General features: G+C 40.7%; 1 protein-coding gene across 1 annotated transcript in view; it reads left to right on the forward strand.

Annotated features, from left to right (window-relative positions):
* The window catches only part of LOC114642361 (von Willebrand factor A domain-containing protein 5A-like), a 107,687-nt gene that overhangs the window by 66,934 nt on the left and 15,779 nt on the right, over positions 1-24,974 (forward strand). The window contains exons 12-15 of the mRNA XM_051922126.1: positions 3,255-3,369; positions 3,451-3,609; positions 10,870-10,973; positions 11,341-11,561. Coding sequence (XP_051778086.1) covers positions 3,255-3,369; positions 3,451-3,609; positions 10,870-10,973; positions 11,341-11,561 — 599 coding nt within the window. The remainder of the gene's footprint in view (positions 1-3,254; positions 3,370-3,450; positions 3,610-10,869; positions 10,974-11,340; positions 11,562-24,974) is intronic.

The raw sequence follows: 24,974 nt of genomic DNA on the forward strand, positions 1-24,974 counted from the left end.
CACAAATAGATATCCCTATTCGTTTATTCTATTAGATATCTTCATAAATGTAATTTTTAGCTTTTCAACCTCCTTTGTCTTAGCAAAGGGTGGAGCACTCGCAAAATCGCTTTAGCTGTCGCCTCCTCTGGAATCACTGCTACACTTCAAGAAGGGGGCAAGACTGCACATGCTGCTTTTAAGCTTCCTTTCAACCTGATACACGTAGAGACCCCTTTATGTAAAATTTCCAAGCAAAGTAACATGACAGAAGTGCTGTGACATACTAAGCTTATTCTTTGGGATGAAAGCACTATGGCACATAAAGGGGGTATTGATGCTCTGAATAGAAGCCTTCAAGATATCGGGGATAATAATAAGGTGATGGGGGTGGAGTTACAGTGTTGGTGGCAGGCGATTTTCGTCAAACATTACCAGATGTGCCTAGAGGAACACGAGCAGATGAAGTCAAAGCATGTTTTAAGAAATCTTATCTGTGGCCATCAGCGACCAAACTCAAACTCACCAAAAATATGAGAGTACATCTAAGGGATGATGTTTTCGCTGGTTAATTTGCAGACCTCTTGCTCAAAATAGGGCATGGCGATTTTCCAGAATCAAATGGTAAACTTGCCATCTGCCATCCCTTCACAACTGTGTTATGTCATGACCACTGTGGAAGACTTAATTTCCAACATATACCCTGATATCGCCTACAATTTCCAACATATACCCTGATTTCGCCTACATCCATAATAAGCCCATGGAATATATATGTGAGTATGCTATTTTGACCCCTAAAAATGATCAACCAAGCGTGATCAACGACGTTTTACTAAATTCTTTTGAAAGGGCTTTAATGGAATACTAATCGGTAGATTTAGTGCTAAATACGGATGATGCTACAAATTATCCTGTTGAATTCCTTAATACGCTTAAACCACCGGGCCTCCCTACCCATTGGCTTATTTTGAAAGTGGGTGCTCCAGTGATATTGCTGCGAAACCTACACCTGCCCAAACTCTGTAATGGAACCGGGCTGCAGGTAACAGCATTAAAAAGCAATATTATCGAGGTGACAATATTGGCCGGATGTGCTCGAGGGGAGTCAGTGCTCATACCATTAATACCCAATTTCCCATTTAAATTCAAGAGATTGCAGTTCCCCCTTAGAGTCTGCCCCTTAGAGTCTGTTTTGCCATGACCATCGATAAGTCTCAGGGTTAGACATTAAGTTTCGCCAGAGTGAACTTAAGGGAAGACTTTCTCACACGGTCAACTTTATGTTGCATGCTCCAGAGTCAGTTCACCCAGCAGTCTGGTCATTTTAGCACAAGAAAAAAAAGACTAGAAACATTGTTTTTAAAGAAGTGCTCTAGCCGTAATATGTAAAGGGTTAAACTGTTTTTTTTTTGATAATCTGCTGACCTGCATCGAATTTCATATGGACGAACTCGCGGGCGAAATATATATATATAAAAATATATAATATATATAAAATATATATTATTTATATATATCAAATAATAATATAATAATAATCATATCATAATATCATATTCTAATCAAATCAAAATTAATACAGTATTTTGTTTCATATTTCAACTATGAATAGCTTGGGCAATGCCGGGTAATCCAGTTAGTATATATATATATATATATATATATATACAGTGGAACCTCTAGATACGAGTTTAATTCATTCCAGCACGGAGCTTGTATAGCGAATTTCTCATATCTAGAACAAACTTCCCCATTGAAAATAATGGAAATCCAGTTAATCCGTTCCGCACCCCAAATATATTAACATAAAAATCAATTTTCCTAACAAATAACACTGATAAATTATATATACTGTAGTCTACCTTTAATAAATAACACTGGTAAATAATATAACTGATTATTAAAAGAATCAAAACAGATGTCCAAAGTGCAGTAGAGCATTCAATAAATCTTTAAATAAATAATCCTTAAAACAGTTGTGAAGTGGAGGTTTAAAATACACAAGAATAACAATCCTTTAACACGAGGTTAAAACGTCAACAGGAAGCAGTCTTTAAAACACAGATGACAATCCCCGGTGCTTCTTCTCTGTTAGCGTCTCACCTGCTTCTCCCATGCGGGCTCTGCAACAGGCGAGACACTCTTAATGCAGCTGACCTTCTCTACACCGTCCTGCTTCAGCTGTTTGGCTCGCCTGTTCAGCTCACTGTTCAGCTACACGCGAGCCTGCACTCGCTCGCTCTCGCGCACCGACTTCCTACTGCTGCCGATTCCTGACTCCTCCTCCTGCAACCTCCGTTCTCTCTCCTCTCTTTTCTTTTACTTCTTCTCCCTCTTAACCGGCTCGCGCTTTTCTATATATGCGGGGAGGACATGGCAGCTGCAGCCCATCAGCCACAGGAACAATCATGGATGTGGGAAGTTTCCCACCTGTGCACTTAGGTGAGAAACGCAGACACCGCAGATTGCCCTGCGGCTCGCAACTGCTACCACGCCCCCTCGCTAAGCCGCGAGCTATACCCACAGCCTGGCTCGAGGCTCGTTATGCGAGCCAATGCTCGTATTTAGATTTGAATTTCTCGCTCATACTTTCCTCGTATTTTGAATTTCTCGTATACAGAGGTGATCGTATCTCGAGGTTCCACTGTATATATATATATATATATATATATATATATATATATATATATATATATATATATATATATATATATATATATATATATATATATATAGGGTGTGTGTGTATACAGTATATATATATATGACCACATGTATACTTTTTAGAATTTCTACCATTATACATTTTTTTACACATCCTCCAGCATGCTGCTCCAAGGGCTTCTTCCACGAGGCTTGTTTGGGTTGGAGTTATGGGAAGGTGGTTGTTTTTCATGTTTTTATTCTCATACTTGTTCATGTTTAAAATGTTTAATTTATATTAATGTCTCTTAAATTTAGTAAAAGCTTGATTCCAAAATAAAATACAGGTCTCTGTTTACAAACTTTCTATTTAAAGGATAAGCAATTGTTAACATATTAAAATTTTTACTGGTAAAATTACTTTGCTGTTTTTACAGACTTTTTTCAATGAATGATTTAAACAGACACATATGTATTATTTAGCATCTGTGAATGCCTATCCATAACTTAGTGTTTTGATAAAGCGTTTCATTTGAATTGATATCATACTTCAGGTTATTAGCATGTTCAGAGATGTCCTTTAGAGAGGTTTCATGCACTGTCTTTACAGATATTATGGGTTCTTTTAGATGTTTCACATTTGGAATTGGAGATGGTGCCTCTACAGCCCTTATTAAAGGCATGGCCAAGGCAGGGTCTGGTTACTTCCAGTTCATTTCCAGAAAAGACAGAATCCAGCCAAAAGTAAGTGTTCTACATTATGTAGAGTATGCAGTCAAGAAAGTGACTTACATTTATTCTGTTGTAAAACTTTGTTTGTTTTAGGTGATGAAGAGCCTGCAATTTGCTTTGCCGCCTGCAGTTACCAATATTAAGCTGAACTGGCATCTCCCAAATCTTGTGAAGGTAGCCCCTATATCAGAAACACCGCACGTGCTGTTCAATGGTCAAAGGACTGTTCTTTATGGTCAACTCAAAACAAAGGTAAGATTTTTTTACATTTAATATTGACTATAGATTGCTACCAAGAGAATCCTGTATGTACACTAACAGTCAAAAGTTTTAGAACACTTCAGTCTTTTCGTTTTTGTGGAAATGCATACAGTTTAATGTTTCACGAAATCAAGCCAAAGAACAAATAAACAATTGCAAATAAAATAAGTCAAGGAATCATCAAGGGTACAAAATTTTATTCAAATTTTTGATTCATCAATGCACCCATCTTTTTGTTGATATAACAGTCAAACTGTGTTAACCCTCTAGATTCAGAATACCAGTCACTCTGTGCAAGTCACCAACTCTGTCTCCAGCAAAAGAACTCCAGAGCATCACACTTCCTCCTCAAAGTTTGACAATTGGTGTCACACACTGAGGAATACATTCATTTCTCCAACTTGATGGAGTAGAAACACCCAGCATGATTAACCAAAGATTTCAAATTTTGATTGGATCTGCAGTAGTCCACATCTGGTATTTCATGGCCCATGAAGTCTCGCTTTCTTATTTTGTCCTTCTTGCTTTTGTCGACCTGCACTGTTAAAACTGTGCTTGAAGCTGTTATGCTGTGAGGTGCCTGTGATCACGCAGGCTGGTGACCCACAAAAACTTGTCTTCTGATCAGGTTGTGACTTTGGGTCAGCCAGCTCCAGTTCCCAATTGCCTTTGGATTGTGTAGGGCACCACTGTACTCACTAACTCTGATTTTTTTTTTTTTTTTTGCAATTTCTCTTAAATGAAAGGCCTACACTTATAAGTGTAATAATGCTCTCTCTCATTTCATTTGTTAATTGCTGTTTTCTTGCCAGTATCTTTGGAATTTAACACTTTCTACAGTTTAATATTGTTCAAATAAAACTTCAGAGGGTGCAGTAACACAGTCTGTTCCAACTCTGCTTTAAGACAGACAGACATTTAAGTAATCAACAGAAGTTTGGACACCTGTACAAATCGTTAGCTTCAGCTTTCAAGATTTAAATGACTTTAATTGCAGGTTGTAACCTATTAATTCACTGAAGAAAGCCAATTTGTAACATTGTGAAATTTTATTTTTTCTCAGTTTTTGCTAACCTTATCTTTAAATCTAAACCTCTGGAAGTTTAATACAGGGTGAGCCAAAAAGAAGTACCACATTTCAAATATTTATGCTACAAAAACACTGCAAAATAAATTTCATTACAACACAAGAAAGGATATGCAAAATGTTTCTTTTCATTGTGTTTTAAAAATGACGTCTTCAAGGTGGTGGCCATCATTAGTGATACACTCCTCGAGATGATTTCTGAACGCTCGCATGACTCGTTAAGCCATTTCAAGGGGATTATTATCGATTTTTGTGTCAAATAGCGTCCTTGAGGGCTTCAAGGTTTTGAGGTCGGTGTGTGTATACCTTTGACAGGGACTGCACCTAATTTCGTTGTTTTTGTTACAATGACAAAGATATTCTGATTCTGACTTGAGATAGCCCCACAAGAAGAAATCACACAGAGTGAGATCATCAAAACGTGGAGGACACCTGACATTGCCGTGCAGGGAGATCAGCTTCCCCAGAAAAATCTCCCGCAAAAAACATGCATGGATCTCCGCGCCATATGAGCTGTTGCTCCATCCTGTTGAAACAAGGCATCCATCACATCCATTTCTTCCAGTTGGGGCTGCAAAAAGTACTCTAGCATTTCAATGTAATGTTCTGACTGTTGCTCCCTCTTCCTGAAAAGAGTAAGGGCCTACAATGCCAAATTCTGCAGTGGCTCACCAAACTGTAACCCGCTCACACAAGGGTTGAGTTCAGCCCAATAGAAAAAGTTTTGCTTATTTACGCTACCATTCAAATGGAAATGTGCCTTGTCACTGCACATGACGATGGCATCTCAATGAATGGTTTGCAGAATGTTCGCGCACAACTCTTTACGGCTCTATCAGTCTCTCTCAGTGAGTTCCTGCACTACCATCATTTTGTATTTATGGAAATTAAGGTCCTCGTGCAAAACCCTCCTCAAAGGCATGTTGGAAATGCTTATGGCAGAAGCATGTTTGCGCACTGAACGTCTAGGAGACTGCAAAACTGATGCCGTTACAGCTTGGATGTATTCAGGCATTCGTACAGTCTGAGAACAGCCTGGAGATTTTCTGTTTAATGTTGTACCCGTCTGTCTAAATTTAGCCACCCACTGAAGAATTGTTTTCTGATTTGGGATGTCACTGTCAGGAGGAATGCTGAAGTGCGTTTGGAAGGCGTAATGTTGATCGATTTTGTTGTTGAAATGACATGGATTTTCAAATATAAATTGTTGCCATAAGCAGGGGAAAAAGAGATTGTAAAAAGTCAGATCATATATATACTGTATATATCATATATAACAGCCTTTGTGTCAATCATAAACAGATTACTATAACAACTTCAAAGTTAAAGTACCTATTACTTAACCAACAAACTTTGACTTAAAGAAAATAATAAAACATTTTTTCTATCCCTATCTATATCCTTTTATTTATTACCCACTGTCAGTAACTTCTTCTCATACTTTAAAATTTTAGCTCAAGAAAGGAGACAGTATAAGTGTTGTATGCTAATATTTAGACATCAGTGGTCTAATCTATAAAAGTTTGCTTAGATTCCATACTAAAAATGTCCTTACACTCGTAAAGCAAAAATGGCACATGCGTAATAAAAATCGGATTTATAAAACCGTATGTAACCCACATGCCATGCCAAGTTCTTTTATATGTCTTAAATCATCTTAAAACTTTGCGCTCGTGTACACGCTTTTAGCCACTCCCCATCACCTCCTGCCAGTACCCATTGTAAAATGATTAGATTCAACACACTTAAAACGGGTTGGGGCTGCCACTCGTATAATTTCCCTGGCTGCAGTTGGGCTTGAAAAATAGCACTGATGTGCATTGGTTGGAGTCCATAACTGAACTGATGAATTGTTGGTATGATGGCGGCTTTAAATGCCAATACCGGAAGTGATGTACTGAACCTGGAAGTGAAATGTTTTTGTGGCGCCAGAACCGGAAGTGACATTCTTCGAGGTGTTGGAATCAGAAGGCTCCAGGACCAGAAGTGACGTCTTCAAGGTCGAATCAGACAGGTTTTCCTGTTTTTGGACTGCAGAGACAACAGAAGAAAAGGCTCCAGGACCAGAAGTGACGTCTTCAAGGTCGAATCAGACAGGTTTTCCTGTTTTTGGACTGCAGAGACAACAGAAGGTTTAGCACACCCCGCCAACCCTTGGTCTGGAGTGGCATTACCCTCACTTGGTCCATCCAGCTTCCTCCTCGCACGTGTGTGACACCATGTACAGCTTAAAAATGTATTTTTTGAATATTCATGATCTAATCACCATATACATTTGGCCATGTTCCTTAGTGAAGCAAAGGGAGGTCAGAGGAAACAACACTTCAGTTGATGTGAACTTTTTTTGCCAGACTCTGTATGTGAGTTGCAAATAAAAGGAAAAACAGCAATGTGTCATCATGCAGCAGACAAAAAATTGAAACAGCATTAATTGACTTGAGCTGTAGGTTCAGATTTAAAAGATAACATTTTTATTGAACTTGTAAAAAAATAATTTTGCAAAGTAAATGTTGCAATACATGCAAGTCTCTTTACATTTGATGTACAACATTCAAACATCTTTGAATTGCCATTGTGTTGATGTTCTGAGGGACAGGATCTGGGCCAACCATGCAGACAGTCTGTTTTTTTGCAGCGTTGTTTGGTACTACACAAGCCATCAAAGTGCGGCCATCTTTTGTGGTGCTGTACCTGTATACCACCTGATAAGTCTAAACACCGCCATCTGCTTTTTAATGAACTGGCTGAGTGGTCAGGAATCTCCCACTCATCATGAATTACCATTTGTATGAGATGGCATAATTAAGCCACTCCAATAATTCCAATTTCCTTACAGTAAGGGTGTGCAAGTGGAGATCAAAAGGCCGTCTGCAGTGATTGCCAATTTTCTTAATGTAATTGGTGCAGTTGACTGCACACATGTTGTTATGCACCATCACAGAATGAATTAATTTTTATAAACAGAAAGTACTTTCATTCAATTAATTAACATACATCTGATACAGTATGTGATGCTCAAATGTGTCAAGACTGACATTGTTGCGAGGTGCCCTGGCAGAACCCTCGAATCCATTAATTTATCAAATAGTAGTGTGGGAAGCAGGCTTTCGAATCACGCTGTGTATGTTGTGTGACATGTCTGGCAATAACAACGTTGCCATCACAAACACCTGATTCTTACCCATTTTATCATCAAACACTAAGTCAATTTGCATTTAATATTAAGGGTTATTATTAATATTGAAGACAGCTGTATTTAGAGAACACTGTAATATGACCCTGCTCAGGATAAAGTGGGGTTAGAAAATGAATGGACAGATGGAAAGTTAATTCAAGAACATTGGAATTTGACTGATGCATCATGGAAATCTGTAATGAAATGAGATTTTCTGTTCAGTTCATTATCCTCCCACCTAGAATCACTAAAATCACAACACCAAAAAAGTCGCACAGGACTCAGAGATGGTGTGAAAGTCTGCACAAATTTTCATACCAAGTACTGTATGTGTTTTATAAATCCAGCCTTTTGTGTAAGAAATGGCTTACACACGTTTCTGAGCATTAAGTAACTTAATACATAAAGCCTTAGTTCTACTCTGGTGGTGGAATGTTCTCATTTCAGAGTTTGCATGCTGATTCCATGTTTATGTGATGTAGAAAAATGAGAAAACACAGGAAGGATTGGAGCACCACAAGGGTATGCTCCATATAATGATGACATGAAAATAATGAAAATGAAATAACATATGGGTCATTGTGATCACAAAGAAATGCAAAATTCACTATCAAAGAGCTACTATCCAAGGAGGAAGGTGTGAAACTTCTGATGTGAAGGTGGAAGTACTGACATTAGTATTCCAGAAGCTTGAGGTAAAAGAGGAGACAGAGTTACCAACAGACTCGTCTCGTGCTCACGGATGGTATTACTGGTATTGAGTCAGACCCATGATTGCTCCCGATTCATTCATGTTTGACAGCAGGCATGCAGTAAATCTAATTTGGTTTGATATAAGTGATTGTGGAAGTGTGTGGCAGTGCACTTCTGTCCCTTTCAGTTCTGCTTCCTACATAATACAAATTTAGGTTTTATGTTAAAATTTAGGTTTTATGTTACATCTGACTTTATATTATAATGAATTAATATCACTAACGTATTTGCTCAGTTTCTACGTTATTTTCTTGAGAGTGCCATGGCGCCAACATACAGAGCTAAAGACACAAAACCATCCTATCCCCAGTACCAGTCACTAGTGCCTCGAGGGGAACTTCTAGGGGCTCCCAAGCCAGTCAATTGATATAATCTTTTAGGCATGTCTTGGGTTTGATCTGCTACCGTCTTTTCCATTGGGCTTCCAGAAGAAGGCATTCAGGGAGCATCCTAACAATACGCAGTGACTTCTCATTCACTGAAGCAGAGATTCTACTTCAAAGTCATCATGTATTGCAGAGCTCTTCACCATACCATGAACAGTAGGCCTATCATCTTGTTTTGAAAAGCTCTTTTTTGCGGCTTATATTTGATTTCATTGGTGAGACTTAGGTTGTATGCTAACTGGCAGATCAAAATATTTGTCAGAAATTCTGCCCTCCTATCCTAGCAATTGTGCTTTGTAGTGTTCACAAAACTGCCACTGCTTTGCCGGATTCGTTTTGTCGGTTTCACTAATAATAATAATAATAATACATTACATTTATATAGCGCTTTTCTAACAGTACTCAAAAGCGCTATCCACACAGGGAAGAACCGGGGAGCAAACCCACAATCTTCCTCAGTCTCCTTACTGCAAAGCAGCAGCACTACCATTGCGCCACCTGTAATGGACGTGAACAAGTCATGAACAAGTCCCTAGGTTAGCTGAATTGTCACATTCGAGATTTTTCTATCCCCTTAACTGTAATGAGCAAACCACTTCTTTTCTTGGAGAGGATATACTACACTGCCCACAGATTTGGAAGAACTAATTCTAATCCCGAGTACATCACTCATGTCTGCAAACTGCTCCAGTGTTGCAGTCTTGATGAGACCAGGGCTACAGCGTCTCCTACAAACACCTGTGTCCAACTGCCATGTTCTAAAACTGGGTAATCTATAGTTTTTGTTTGTACTTTGGTATCTTGCCTATTAAATTACAAGTCTCCTTGACAAATACAGGTGGACCAGATTTCAGCAGTATCAACTCCAAAGCCCCATACTCTTGGATTACCATTCACAAGATGCCATGGGGTACACAGATCCAAGCCTTTTCCTAGAATAACTTAGAATACAAAATACATCTGCACAGGATTGGCAAACTCCCATGGCCTGTACAAAATCTGTGCATCAAAAACAGTTGAACACACTATTTCACCTCTAGGACAGAGTATGAATTGTTGCACTTGAACCTAATGTTCAGCTGTTGAACAGATTGTTTCTTTGTCATGGAATTTTGCTTGCCCATGGATGTAAAGGAGTGTGACCCTTTGGTAAATGTAACACAACATCTTGTTCTCTTTTTAAAATTATAAACATCTTTTAAAATTATAAACATCACCATCCCGATCTTGCAGACTTGAGGCTCCATCTGCATATCTGGATGGGTTTTATCAACCCCAATACCTTTGCCAGTGCAAAACTTTATAATCACTGTTGCGGCTTTAACTAGGAAATGGACCAATGTGCTGCTTCTGGTAGTGGCACCTCTGTGGAGAGTGTATCCTCTTCATTTACTGGTTATTTAAAATGCTTCTTCAACTGTCGATGATATCCTTAGTAGCAGATACAAAATTTTATCACTTTTGTGGAGATCAGCCTTGACCACATCCCGTCTACTTATCAGAAGTTCTTAGGTGGTTTGCCAGAAACTTTTAAGTCACCAGAAAATCATTCTGCACATCCTCTGCAAACTTTTCAAACAAGTGGCATGTCTCTTGTCATATTTGTAGACACTTCTTGCTAACATTGAGCATAGGGACCCTTTCTACCATAGCTTCCACTGCTGCTTATATCCATTTTAATGTCCTAGAGTAACCGCTATGAAATCCACCTGTCATCTTTTGGCCACTGCACCTTGTAGCAGTCTCTGATAATGAGGTTTTGGAAAGGGCCTGTTCTGTTTATTGATGATTAGATCTAGACATTAAAGATGTTGTATATTATAATTCTACTTTCCACATTATCTTCACAGGCTAATAAGAATGCAGTAGGACGCGCATCTTTGCATTATACCCTTTGTGGCAAAGAATACAAATCAGAAATACGTTTTGGGCTTAAAATTGACAAACATTGCAGGTATGTTTTATAAAGGATATTTTGAAAATTATTTCATTAGCATTTCTCAAAATTTAAGCATAGGTTTGATTTTCTCAAGTATAACCAGTGGCTTATTATTAATGTTCTTGTTGTTGTTAAATTTTTGCTTTTTTCATGTAATATTTAATTTATTTATAATGTTAGAAACATTATCCCAATCTGCAAATATATTCCTAAAGTCTAGATTCAATAAAGGATAACTAACTCTACTTTTTATCTCTGCAACATTTTATTCATGTTTATATGAACCATTTAATCAAGTCCTTTGCCTATTCATCTCATCTCATCTTCCCATCCGCCTTTCCCGGTGTAAATTAATAAATATTAGAGATTTCTGTTTGTATAGGCTAACTGCTCACCGATTGGCTGCAAAAGTACTGATAAATGAAAAGGAAGATGAACGATTTCTGAGTAGCATGAAGGATAAGAGTGAAACTATAAAAAAGGAAATTATAAAGATTAGCACAGAAGCCGGAATTATCACATCTCTCACAGCTTTCATTGCTGTCCACAAAGAAAAACATAAGGCTATTCAGCAGCCTATGGTCATCACACATATTCCATTGGGTAAGTGCAGCTCATTGTATTTTTTGAATATTTTAATTTATGTAAAGTTGCATATTCAACTTTGTTTAGACTTGTATTAAAAAATACCCCAGGTCACCACAAAATGCGGTCAAAATAGAAATACAAATAGAAATATTAATGCAAAGCCCAAAAAAATGATATTGAAACTTGGAATGTCAGAACACTGCTCAATCAAGCAATAATAACAACCAGGGGGACAAACTGCTTTGGTAAAACAAGAGCTTCTAAAAAGCAAGGTGGACGTTACAGCTCTGAGTGAGACTAGACTATCTGGAGAAGGAAAAGTGGAAGAGACCTCCACTGGATATACCATCTTTTGGAAAGGAAGAAGTGACAGAGAAAGACGTATTCATGGATTCAGCTTCACTGTGGTGAAGAAACACCAAGTCACACCAACGTCCTTAAATGATAGGCTAATGTTGAGACTACCAATTACAGAAGTTAATTTGTATTCTTTATCTCTGCATATGCCATTACCTTGGATGCTGATGAGGAAATGAAATACCAGTTTTACCCGGTCCTGTTCAAAGGAGTGACATGTCATAGGAGTGACAAAATGAAGGAGTGAAACCTCAGATATAAATTGCAAAGGAGTGACAACCATCCAACCAACCATGCAAGTGGTAGGTGAGGCGACAATGATTTTTTTGGCGAGCGTTCTTTCAGTTGTGTATGGCAAGTGAGGCGACAAAAATTTTTTTGGTGAGTGTACTTTGAGTTGTGTGTGGTAGGTGACTCGTTATGTCACTCCAATAAAATGTCACTCCTTTAATACAGTATTTATGTCACTCCTTCGATACAGACCCATTTTACCACCAGCTCAGCATGCTTATCTCTTCTGTCCCAATAAATGATACCCTGTATACTCTATATCCTCGGGGACTTAAATGCCATCCATCCATCCATCCATCCTCTTCTGCTTATCCGAGGTCGGGTTGTGGGGGCAGCAGCTTGAGCAGAGATACCCAGACTTCCCTCTCCCCGGCCACTTCTTCTAGCTCTTCTGGGAGAATCCCGAGGCGTTCCCAGGCCAGCCGGGAGACATAGTCCCTCCAGCATGTCCTGGGTCTTCCCCGGGGCCTCCTCCCGGTTGGATGTGCCCGGAACACCTCACCAGGGAGGCATCCAGGAGGCATCCTGATCAAATGCCCGAGCCACCTCGTCTGACTCCTCTCGATGCGGAGGAGCAGCGGCTCTACTCTGAGCCCCTCCCGGATGACTGAGCTTCTCACCCTGTCTTTAAGGGAAAGCCCAGACACCGTGCGGAGGAAACTCATTTCAGCCGCTTGTATTCGCGATCTCGTTCTTTCGGTCACTACCCATAGCTCATGACCATAGGTGAGGGTAGGAACATACAGTGGTGTGAAAAACTATTTGCCCCCTTCCTGATTTCTTATTCTTTTGCATGTTTGTCACACAAAATGTTTCTGATCATCAAACACATTTAACCATTAGTCAAATATAACACAAGTAAACACAAAATGCAGTTTGTAAATGGTGGTTTTTATTATTTAGGGAGAAAAAAAATCCAAACCTACATGGCCCTGTGTGAAAAAGTAATTGCCCCCTGAACCTAATAACTGGTTGGGCCACCCTTAGCAGCAATAACTGCAATCAAGCGTTTGCGATAACTTGCAATGAGTCTATTACAGCGCTCTGGAGGAATTTTGGCCCACTCATCTTTGCAAAATTGTTGTAATTCAGCTTTATTTGAGGGTTTTCTAGCATGAACCGCCTTTTTAAGGTCATGCCATAGCATCTCAATTGGATTCAGGTCAGGACTTTGACTAGGCCACTCCAAAGTCTTCATTTTGTTTTTCTTCAGTCATTCAGAGGTGGATTTGCTGGTGTGTTTGGGTCATTGTCCTGTTGCAGCACCCAAGATCGCTTCAGCTTGAGTTGACGAACAGATGGCCGGACATTCTCCTTCAGGATTTTTTGGTAGACAGTAGAATTCATGGTTCCATCTATCACAGCAAGCCTTCCAGGTCCTGAAGCAGCAAAACAACCCCAGACCATCACACTACCACCACCATATTTTACTGTTGGTATGATGTTCTTTTTCTGAAATGCTGTGTTCCTTTTACGCCAGATGTAACGGGACATTTGCCTTCCAAAAAGTTCAACTTTTGACTCATCAGTCCACAAGGTATTTTCCCAAAAGTCTTGGCAATCATTGAGATGTTTCTTAGCAAAATTGAGACGAGCCCTAATGTTCTTTTTGCTTAACAGTGGTTTGTGTCTTGGAAATCTGCCATGCAGGCCGTTTTTGCCCAGTCTCTTTCTTATGGCGGAGTCGTGAACACTGACCTTAATTGAGGCAAGTGAGGCTTGCAGTTCTTTAGACGTTGTCCTGGGGTCTTTTGTGACCTCTCGGATGAGTCGTCTCTGCGCTCTTGGGGTAATTTTGGTCAGCCGGCCACTCCTGGGAAGGTTCACCACTGTTCCATGTTTTTGCCATTTGTGGATAATGGCTCTCACTGTGGTTCGCTGGAGTCCCAAAGCTTTAGAAATGGCTTTATAACCTTTACCAGACTGATAGATCTCAATTACTTCTGTTCTCATTTGTTCCTGAATTTCTTTGGATCTTGGCATGATGTCTAGCTTTTGAGGTGCTTTTGGTCTACTTCTCTGTGTCAGGCAGCTCCTATTTAAGTGATTTCTTGATTGAAACAGGTGTGGCAGTAATCAGGCCTGGGGGTGGCTACGGAAATTGAACTCAGGTGTGATACACCACAGTTAGGTTATTTTTTAACAAGGGGGCAATTACTTTTTCACACAGGGCCATGTAGGTTTGGATTTTTTTTCTCCCTAAATAATAAAAACCATCATTTAAAAACTGCATTTTGTGTTTACTTGTGTTATATTTGACTAATGGTTAAATGTGTTTGATGATCAGAAACATTTTGTGTGACAAACATGCAAAAGAATAAGAAATCAGGAAGGGGGCAAATAGTTTTTCACACCACTGTAGATTGACCGGTAAATTGAGAGCTTTGCCTTATGGCTCAGCTCCTTTTTCACCACGACAGACCGATGCAGAGCATGCATCACTGCGGACGCCACACCAATCCGCCTGTCGATCTCACGCTCCATTCTTCACTCACTCGTGAACAAGACCCGAGATACTTGAACTCCTCCACTTTAGGCAGGATCTCGCTCGCAACACTAAGAGGGCACTCCACCCTTTTCTGGCCGAGGACCATGGTCTCAGATTTGGAGGTGCTGATTCCAATCCCATCCGCTTCACACTCAGCTGCGAACCGATCCAGAGAGAGCTGTAGATCACAGCCTGATGAAGCAAACAGGACAACATCATCTGCAAAAAGCAGTGACCCAATCCTGAGCCCACCAGACCGGACCCCCTCAACACCCTGGCTGCACCTAGAAATTCTGTCCATAAAAGTTATGAGCAGAATCGGTGACAAAGGGCAGCCCTGGCGGAGTCCAACTCTCACTGGAAATGGGTTCGACTTACTGTCGGCAATGCGGACCAAGCTCTGACACCGGTTGTACAGGGACCGAACAGACCTTATCAGGGGGTCCGGTACTCCATACTCCCGGAGCACCCCCCACAGGATTCCCCGAGGAACACGGTCGAACGCCTTTTCCAAGTCCACAAAACACATGTAGACTGGTTGGGTGAACTCCCATGCACCCTCCAGGACTCTGCTAAGGGTGTAGAGCTGGTCCACTGTTCCGCGACCAGGATGAAAACCATACTGTTCCACCTGAATCCGAGGTTCGAATATCCAACGGACCCTCCTCTCCAGAACCCCCGAATAGACTTTTCCAGGGAGGCTGAGGAGTGTGATCCCTCTGTAGTTGGAACACACCCTCCGGTCCCCCTTCTTAAAGAGGGGGACCACCACCCCGGTCTGCCAATCCAGAGGCACTGTCCCTGATGTCCATGCGATGTTGTAGAGACGTGTCAACCAAGACAGCCCTACAACATCCAGAGCCTTGAGGAACTCCAGGTGTATCTCATCCACCCCCGGGGCCCTGCCACCAAGGAGTTTTTTGACCACCTCGGTGACCTCAGTCCCAGAGATGGGGGAGCCCACCTCCGAGTCCCCAGGCTCTGCTTCCTCATTGGAAGGCATGTTATTGGGATTGTGGAGGTCTTCGAAGTACTCCCCCCACAGACCCACAACATCCCGAGTCGAGGTCAGCAGCGCACCATCCCCACCATATACAGTGTTGACACTGCACTGCTTCCCCTTCCTGAGACACCGGACGGTGGACCAGAATCTCCTCGAAGCCATCCGAAAGTCGTTCTCCATGGCCTCCCCAAACTCCTCCCATGCCCGAGTTTTTGCCTCAGCAACCACCAAAGCCGCATTCCGCTTGGCCTGCCGGTACCTATTATCTGCCTCCAGAGTCCCACAGGACAAAAGGGACCGGTAGGACTCCTTCTTCAGTTTGACAGCATCCCTCACCGCCATGACAGGCACCGACCACCTTACGGCCACAGCTCCGGTCAGCCGCCTCAACAATAGAGGCATGGAACATGGCCCATTCGGACTCAATGTCCCCCACCTCCCTTGGGACGTGGTCGACGTTCTGCCGGAGGTGGGAGTTGAAGCTACTTCTGACAGGGATCTCTGCCAGATGTTCCCAGCAGACCCTCACAATACGTTTGGGCCTACCAGGCCTGACCGGCATCCTCCCCCACCATCGAAGCCAACTCACCACCAGGTGGTGATCAGTTGATAGCCCCGCCCCTCTCTTCACCCGAGTGTCCAAGACATGTGGCCGCAAGTCCGACGACACGACCACAAAGTCGATCATCGAACTGAGGCCTAGGGTGTCCTGGTGCCAAGTGCACATATGAACACCCCTATGCTTGAACATGGTGTTCGTTATGGACAATCCGTGACGAGCACAGAAGTCCAATAACAAAACACCACTCAGGTTCAGATCGGGGGGGCCATTCCTCCCAATCACACCCTTCCAGGTCTCACTGTCATTGCCCACGTGAGCATTGAAGTCTCCCAGCAGAACGAGGGAGTCCCCAGAAGGTATGCCCTCTAGCACCCCCTCCAGGGACTCCAAAAAGGGTGGGTACTCCGAACTGCTGTTCGGTGCATACGCACAAACAACAGTTAGGACCCGTCCCCCAACCCAAAGGCGGAGGGAGGCTACCCTCTCGTCTACCGGGGTAAACCCCAATGTACAGGCTCCAAGTTGGGGGGCAATAAGTATGCCCACACCCGCTCAGCGCCTCTCACCAGGGGGCAACTCCAGAGTGGTAGAGAGTCCAGCCCCTCTCAAGGAGATTGGTTCCAGAGTCAAAGCTGTGCGTCGAGGTGAGCCCAACTATATCTAGCCAGAACCTCTCAACCTCACGCACTAGCTCAGGCTCCTTCCCCTTCAGAGAGGTGACATTCCACGTCCCAAGAGCTAGCTTCTGTAGCCAAGGATTGGACCACCAAGGTCCCCGCCTTCAGCCACCACCCAACTCACACTGCACCCGACCTCCTTGGCCCCTCCCATAGGTGGTGAGCCCATGGGAAGGGGGACCCACGTTGCCTCTTCGGGCTGTGCCCGGCCGAGCCCCATGGGTGCAAGCCCGGCCACCAGGCGCTCGCCATCGAGCCCCACCTCCAGGCCTGGCTCCAGAGGGGGGCCCCGGTGACCCGCGTCCGGGCAAGGGAAAACGCCGTCCAAATTTTTTACTTATCATAGGAGGTCTGTTGAACCGCACTTTGTCTCATCCCTCACCTAGGACCAGTTTGCCTTGGGTGGCCCTACCAGGGGCATAAAGCCCCGGACAACAGAGATCCTAGGATCATTGGGACACGCATACCCCTCCACCACGGTAAGGTGGCGGTTCGAGGAGGGGGGACTTAAATGCCAGAATTAGAAAAGACAATTTAGTACTGGAAAATTTCATAGGGAAGCAAAAAGTTGGAAAGTTGCTCAGGACCTGATGCAGCAAAGCAGCCCCAAACCATAAAATTTCCACTACCAAGCTTTACAGTTTGTATCAGGTTCTTTGTGATCATGAATAAGTCCTGGTCTTTACTTAGGTGATTTTGTTTTGGACAGCAAAGTTTTCCTACTGGCACACCTCCCATGTAGAGCTAATAGTGCAGCCTCATTCTAACGATGATAGAACCTACAGGATGTACAAGTCTATGATGAAATTTTGAGGTTCTTGGACACTTATTTCAGCAATGTGCATTCTGCTCTTGAGCTGAACTAGCTGGAGTGACCTGGCCTGGACAAGCTGGCAGTTGTCTGCAATTTTGTCTATTTGTAGATGATCTTCTGAACAATGGGACAGTGGATTTAAAATTGTTTTCTTAAATTCCTTCCTAGACTAGTATCATAGCCCTTCTTTCTGAAGGACTCAGAGACCTCTTTTGATCTCAACATGGTGAGAACACACACTTGAACAACAATGAGCAAACCAGACTAAATGTCTAAAGTTGACATAGAACAGGTTCTTCCAAAATCCTCTACCTGACCTCGTGCACCTGATTCTAATTTTATATGTTTGATGTGTAACGACTCACTCAATAAAGAATGTGAACAAATATCCACACTGCCCAGAACCAATATAAACCTGAACTACTGTATTTTCAGACTTAGCCAATATTAAACCGTATCTGGACCTCTTCATCACCTGCCAACAAGAAAACAACTATTAAATGTAAAACATAAGGAGTATATTAAATTACGCAACAGACATCTAATAAAACATAGACATACATATGTACTTAAAGAAATGGTCATTCAAATAAACAGGCAATATGAGACAATAAGCACAGCAAAAACCAAACTGTATTCCCCCAAAAAAAGCCACCACACATATACAGTACATCTGGAAAGTATTCACAGCGCATCACTTTTTCCACATTTTGTTATGTTACAGCCTTATTCCAAAATGGATTAAATTCATTTTCCTCAGAATTCTACACACAACACCCCATAATGACAACGTGAAAAAAGTTTACTTGAGGTTTTTGCAAATTTATTAAAAATAAAAAAACTGAGAAATCCCATGTACATAAGTATTCACAGCCTTTGCTCAATACTTTGTCGATGCACCTTTGGCAGCAATTCCAGCCTCAAGTCTTGTTGAATATGATGCCACAAGCTTGGCACACCTATCCTTGGCCAGTTTCGCCCATTCCTCTTTGCAGCACCTCTCAAGCTCCATCAGGTTGGATGAGAAGCGTCGGTGCACAGCCATTTTAAGATCTCTCCAGAGATGTTCAATCGGATTCAAGTCTGGGCTCTGGCTGGGCCACTCAAGGACATTCACAGAGTTGTCCTGAAGCCACTCCTTTGATATCTTGGCTGTGTGCTTAGGGTCGTTGTCCTGCTGAAAGATGAACCGTCGCCCCAGTCTGAGGTCAAGAGCGCTCTGGAGCAGGTTTTCATCCAGGATGTCTCTGTACATTGCTGCAGTCATCTTTCCCTTTATCCTGACTAATCTCCCAGTTCCTGCTGCTGAAAAACATCCCCACAGCATAATGCTGCCACCACCATGCTTCACTGTAGGGATGGTATTGGCCTGATGATGAGCAGTGCCTGGTTTCCTCCAAACGTGATGCCTGTCATTCACACCAAAGAGTTTAATCTTTGTCTCATCAGACCGGAGAATTTTGTTTCTCATGGTCTGAGAGTCCTTCAGGTGCCTTTTGGCAAACTCCAGGCAGGCTGCCATGTGCCTTTTACTAAGGAGTGGCTTCCGTCTGGCCACTCTACTATACAGGCCTGATTGGTGGATTGCTGCAGAGATGGCTGTTCTTCTGGAAGGTTCTCCTCTCTCCACAGAGGACCTCTGACAGAGTGACCATTGGGTTCTTGGTCACCTCCCTGACTAAGGCCCTTCTCCCCCGATTGCTCAGTTTAGATGGCTGGCCAGCTCTAGGAGTCCTGGTGGTTTCGAACTTCTTCCACTAACAGATGATGGAGGCCACTGTGCTCACTGGGAACTTCAAAGCAGCAGAAATGTTTCTGTAACCTTCTCCAGATTTTTGCCTCGAGACAATCCTGTCTCGGAGGTCTACAGACAATTCATTTGACTTCATGCTTGGTTTGTGCTCTGACATGAACTGTCAACTGTGGGACCTTATATAGACAGCTGTGTGCCTTTCCAAATCATGTCCAATCAATTGAATTTACCACAGGTGGACTCCAATGAAGCTGCAGAAACATCTCAAGGATGATCAGGGGAAACAGGATGCACCTGAGCTCAACTTTGAGCTTCATGGCAAAGGCTGTGAATACTTATGTACATGTGGTTTCTCAGTTTTTGTATTTTTAATAAATTTGCAAAAACCTCAAGTAAACTTTTTTCATGTTGTCATTATGGGGTGTTGTGTGTAGAATTCTGAGGAAAAAAATGAATTTAATCCATTTTGGAATAAGGCTGTAAAATAACAAGTGGAAAAGGTGATGTGCTGTGAATACTTCCCGGATGCACTCTAAAATGAACAAATCACAAAGACAGAGTCCACTGATGCAAGAGAAAGACAATCCAGTTAATGGTTAATGGAAGAAGTGGAATTTGTAAAGTTGAAAAGGCTGCTAAAACCTGTCTTAAGCTAAGAGTTTGAAAAGTGCAAGGCCAGAATAATTGCATCGTGCATCTTGTGAGGTTGCAGCAAGTCATACGAGCACGGTCCAAAATGCTAGTTCAGGTGGCCACCTTACTGACTACGTGAGCTGCAATGGGGAGTAATGGCGAGATGACCGAAAGTAAATTCCTGGGCTGCAGATGGGTAAAGACTGGATATAGTCGTGAATGAAAGCTGGTTAGAAACTGGTGTTGTGATCATGAGTGATCACGTTTTAAATCCTTGAAACCACAACAGATGGAACAATCAAAGCTGAAGTTCTGTCTCCAAAGATGGAACATGCTATTAAGTATTGCAGTCCCAATACTGGGTATACACTAAATAAACATTAATATTAGCAATGCTACAGAGATAGTAATAAATGTAGGAGTGTACTTTATTCACTTGTGTATTTTGTGTTTATGCTTATTTAAGTTACAAAATGTAAACGTGGTATGATTTTTATTATATTATGTTATAAACGAAAAAAAAAATGCTTTTTTCACAAGACTTCAATTTTTTTAGAAACAATTTGATTTTTATGGTTTTTTTTTGTTGTGTCTTTAATTTTTAAAGTGTTTTCAAATCTACCAGTTGTCAATGTGGTTTGTCTTCCTTTGGAGTCAGTACACTTCAATCAGCATGAAAGCATGATAGGTGTCCATGACATAAAACCATGTAATCTTGATGCAGAAAAAAAAAAAAAAAAAAAACTTTTTTTTTTTAACCTAAGCTCTGAGATGGGGCGTAACAAAATAAACAATTTGCCGTATCTTGAAAAATAAACAAACCAGTTGTCTGCATACAATTTGATGAAAACAAAGTAGACTGATGGAAAGATATAAAGCCCTCTTTAAAATATACAGTATAAATATATATATATAAATCAAAATGCTGCTTATATCAGACTTCAGTCAGAGGATTTCTGAGGGAACTTTTATCACTGCCAGCAACATACACTCTACATTCTAATTGGCAGACTCTAAATGAATTGAGCTGGTAGACTTCTAAAATAAGATGTTTTAAGACTAAGATAAATGGCCAAAAGTATAGCATAAGTAAATTGTTGGGAAAAAATGAAATAATATAGCTAGCTAAACATAAAGTGGACTTGAATGAATATATCTTATAAATTGCCAAGAATAAATAAACACAGAATGACATAAAGCATCTCACTTTCTAGAAGCTGTGATATTTGTGTATAAATTTTACTCTTTGACAGTTTTCAAATTCTAAATAAGTTATAATGAACGCCATGTTTAGTGCCATTAGCAAACTGCAGTAGCTCCGGGATTAATCTGTGCTGTTCATTTTTACAAACACAAGGCTGCCTACAACAAGAGTTCACAAAGCCAAGACCCCCATAATGTTGTACCACCTGGTTGTCTCCACTTATATAAAACTCAATGCATGATTTAGGTAATAGCAGACCTACTATTCAAAGAAAAGCTTAACTGTAGCAGACAGGTGATAAAGTGACAGCTCCAGACCAGGGTACTAAACCCTTTTTATTTTGGCTGTATCACCTTCAGGAATTGAAATGTTTAAAAACCATTGGCCTAATGTTTATTTGGCTAAATGATTAACCCTTGAGTACATAACCATATCAAAATGTATGTAAATCCAATGCAGTGCAGCCAGTTGTCTTGAAACACTTTTATAACATTTATTTTACCCTGAAAAAGCATTTGAATGTAGAATCAAAGCTGTTCATTTGTTGCAGCTCTCGTACTGTGATACATATGCCAGTAATTTTTGTTTTGCCCAATTCGTGTTTTGTGAATTCACAGAAACTTCCTTCTTACAAATAAACAGTAAGTGCTAATGACTTCTCTGTCTGTTTCCATTCTTCTATCTATCTATCTATCTATCTATCTATCTATCTATCTATCTATCTATCTATCTATCTATCTATCTATCTATCTATCTATCTATCTATCTATCTATCTATCTATCTATCTATCTATCTATCTATCTATCTATCTATCTATCTATCTATCGAAATAAAAGCATGTCCAATCAGGCTCAGAATTAAAAGATGAAGTATAACTTCATAGAGATGTTCAAAAACGTTGGCGCTATATACATGCAGAGCAGGTTAGAGATTATGAAAGCAGTGGAATTCGAAAGGCTCAAAAAAACGATGGCACGATACACATGCAGAGAAAGGTAACGAATGTGAAAGCAGGAAAATTTGAAAGTATTCGAGCGTCCCAGCCGGTTTGAAGCCTTTTTTTTTTTGGACTTACTCTTGTTAGGTTTTAATTGAGGGAGTGCGGAGTACAGCACGGAAGACTGACAGCTGGGTATTGATTGATGCGGTAAGGGGGGGGGGGGGGGTCGCTACAGTATCAAAAAAAGATAGTAAAGATTGCATTAGCACAAACAAAAGGAAATTATTACTCGAAAAAAGGGAAAATAATCATCACGCACCAGGTGTAATTGAAAAAATAGCAGGACAAAGTGAGGTCAGAAATAGAAAACAAAGAGCAGAAAACAAAGTAAAACATCATAAAGAGGTTAAAAAACAAGGGGGCCAAACACATGCAGAGCAAGATACAGAATATGAAAGCAGAAAACATGAATGTGTCAAAACAAAGTAAACATCACATTAGCGCAAAGAGAAATTATTACTCGGAGAAATAACGAAAAGGCGAATAGAGATCGAATATATGGACACAGGTGATATGTCTGAAGTATGAAAATATTGTAAGGCTTTGAAGTTTAAGTCAATAGAATTTCAAAAACGAATCAACTGCTGATGATGTAGATCGCTTTGTCTGTACTGAAATTCCAAACAGAGGAACATACCCTGAATCATGGTACAAAGTCATGCAAAATGACACCTTTTATTGGCTAACTAAAAAGATTACAATATGCAAGCTTTCGAGGGAACTCAGGCCTACATCTTGCCTGAAGAAGGGGCCTGAGTTGCCTCGAAAGCTTGCATATTGTAATCTTTCTAGTTAGCCAATAAAAGGTGTCATTTTGCTTGGCTTTTCCCTACATTCATAATGGCTAACACGGTACAACACCCTAGTACTACAGGTACAAAGTCATTAAACACGTCTCGCGGACCTCATTTAAAAGATTCAGCATGTTGGGACTCTAAAGATTGCAAATATTGTTTTTAAAGAAGTTCTGAAAAAAAAGTGAAACTAATGAAAAAGCAACAATTCAAAGAAGTTCAAAGAAAAAAAAGTGTGTATCTGGAACACCAAACATGGGGGTTGGCGAGCGAAGCCCCCTAGTATGAATATATATATGCAGTTATCATATTTCTATAATCCTTGTTTTTATCAATAAATTGTATTTTTCTGTTTCTTAAAATGAGTGCTTCATTAACCTTGACACAAGTCTATTGTCCAGAGACCACTGCATCCTACAACAAAGAAAGATAAGGCAAGGAAAGTAAGAGTCTTACCGAATTATTTATCAGAATTGCTGAAGGCAAAACTGATAACTGAGTGAACTCTCACGCCACTTTGCTACAATAACATGCTTTAAAAAAGTTTGCTTTGTCAATGAATCACTCTGCCAAATTTGTAACATTTCATATTGTAAGATTTTATATTTAGATCATTAGCTGGTTAAAAAATATTGCTAAAGAGTAGTATTTAATAAACGAGTCAAATTTGTTTAAATTTTAAGTGTTAGAAACTCATGGTGCTTTAATTTTGTTTTTTCTTTTTAATCTTTTCAACTTTAACCCTCCCTCTTTGAAATCATTCTTGTCAGTTTTATATGAATCCTTTATTTCAGAACTTCCAACAACAACAACATTTATTTCTATAGCACATTTTCATACAAATAATGTAGCTCAAAGTACTTTACATGATGAAGAAAGAGAAAAAAGACAAAATAAATAAAAATTAAAATAAGGGAACACTAATTAACATAGAACAAGAGTAAGGTCCGATGGCCAGGGAGGACGGAAAAAACACAAAAAAAAACTCCAGATGGCGGAGAAAAAAATTAAATCTGCAGGGGTCCCGAGGCCACGAGACCGCCCATCCCCCTCTAGGCATTCTACCTAATATTAGTGACCTCAATCATTCCTGTAATCAGGGTTCTCATGGAAGAACTTGATGACGGTCATGTGGACTTCTGGCCTTTCATCAATGTAGGGACATCACTGTGCTTTGATTAGGAAAAAGAACAGACGAGAAAGTAGGGGTTAGTACGGATTTTGGAGCCACCATAAATAATAATGAATTGAATATACAGAGCATCAGGATTAATTCAACTAAGATGAAGCTATGACGAGAAAGCCATGTGAAAGTAATGTGTTTTCAGCAGTGTTTTAAAGTGCTCCACTGTATTACCCTGGCAAATTCCTATTGGCAGGCTATTCCAGATTTTAGGTGCATAACAGCAGAAGGCCGCCTCACCACTTCTTTTAAGTTTAGCTCTTGGAATTCTAAGTAAACACTCAGTTGAACATCTAAGGTTATGATTTGGAGTGTAAGGTGTAAGACATTGCGAAATATAAGATGGAGTGAGATAATTTAAGGCTTTGTAAACCATAAGAAGTATTTTAAATTCAATTCAAAATGATACAGGTAACCAATGTAGTGACATCAGAACTGGAGAAATATGCTTGGATTTTCTTTTTTAAAATTCTAGCAGCTGCGTTCTGCACTAGTTGCAATCGATCGATGTCTTTTTTGGGTAGTTCCGAGAGGGAGTGCATTGCAGTAATCTAGTCAACTGAAAACAAAAGCGTGAACTAATTTCTCAGCATCTTGCAACGTAATAAGAGGTTTAACTTTTGCTATATTTCTTAAGTGAAAAAAATGCTGTCCTAGTAATCTGATTA

The sequence above is a fragment of the Erpetoichthys calabaricus genome, chromosome 2, assembly GCF_900747795.2.
Source record: "Erpetoichthys calabaricus chromosome 2, fErpCal1.3, whole genome shotgun sequence".
Lineage (NCBI taxonomy): Eukaryota > Metazoa > Chordata > Cladistia > Polypteriformes > Polypteridae > Erpetoichthys > Erpetoichthys calabaricus.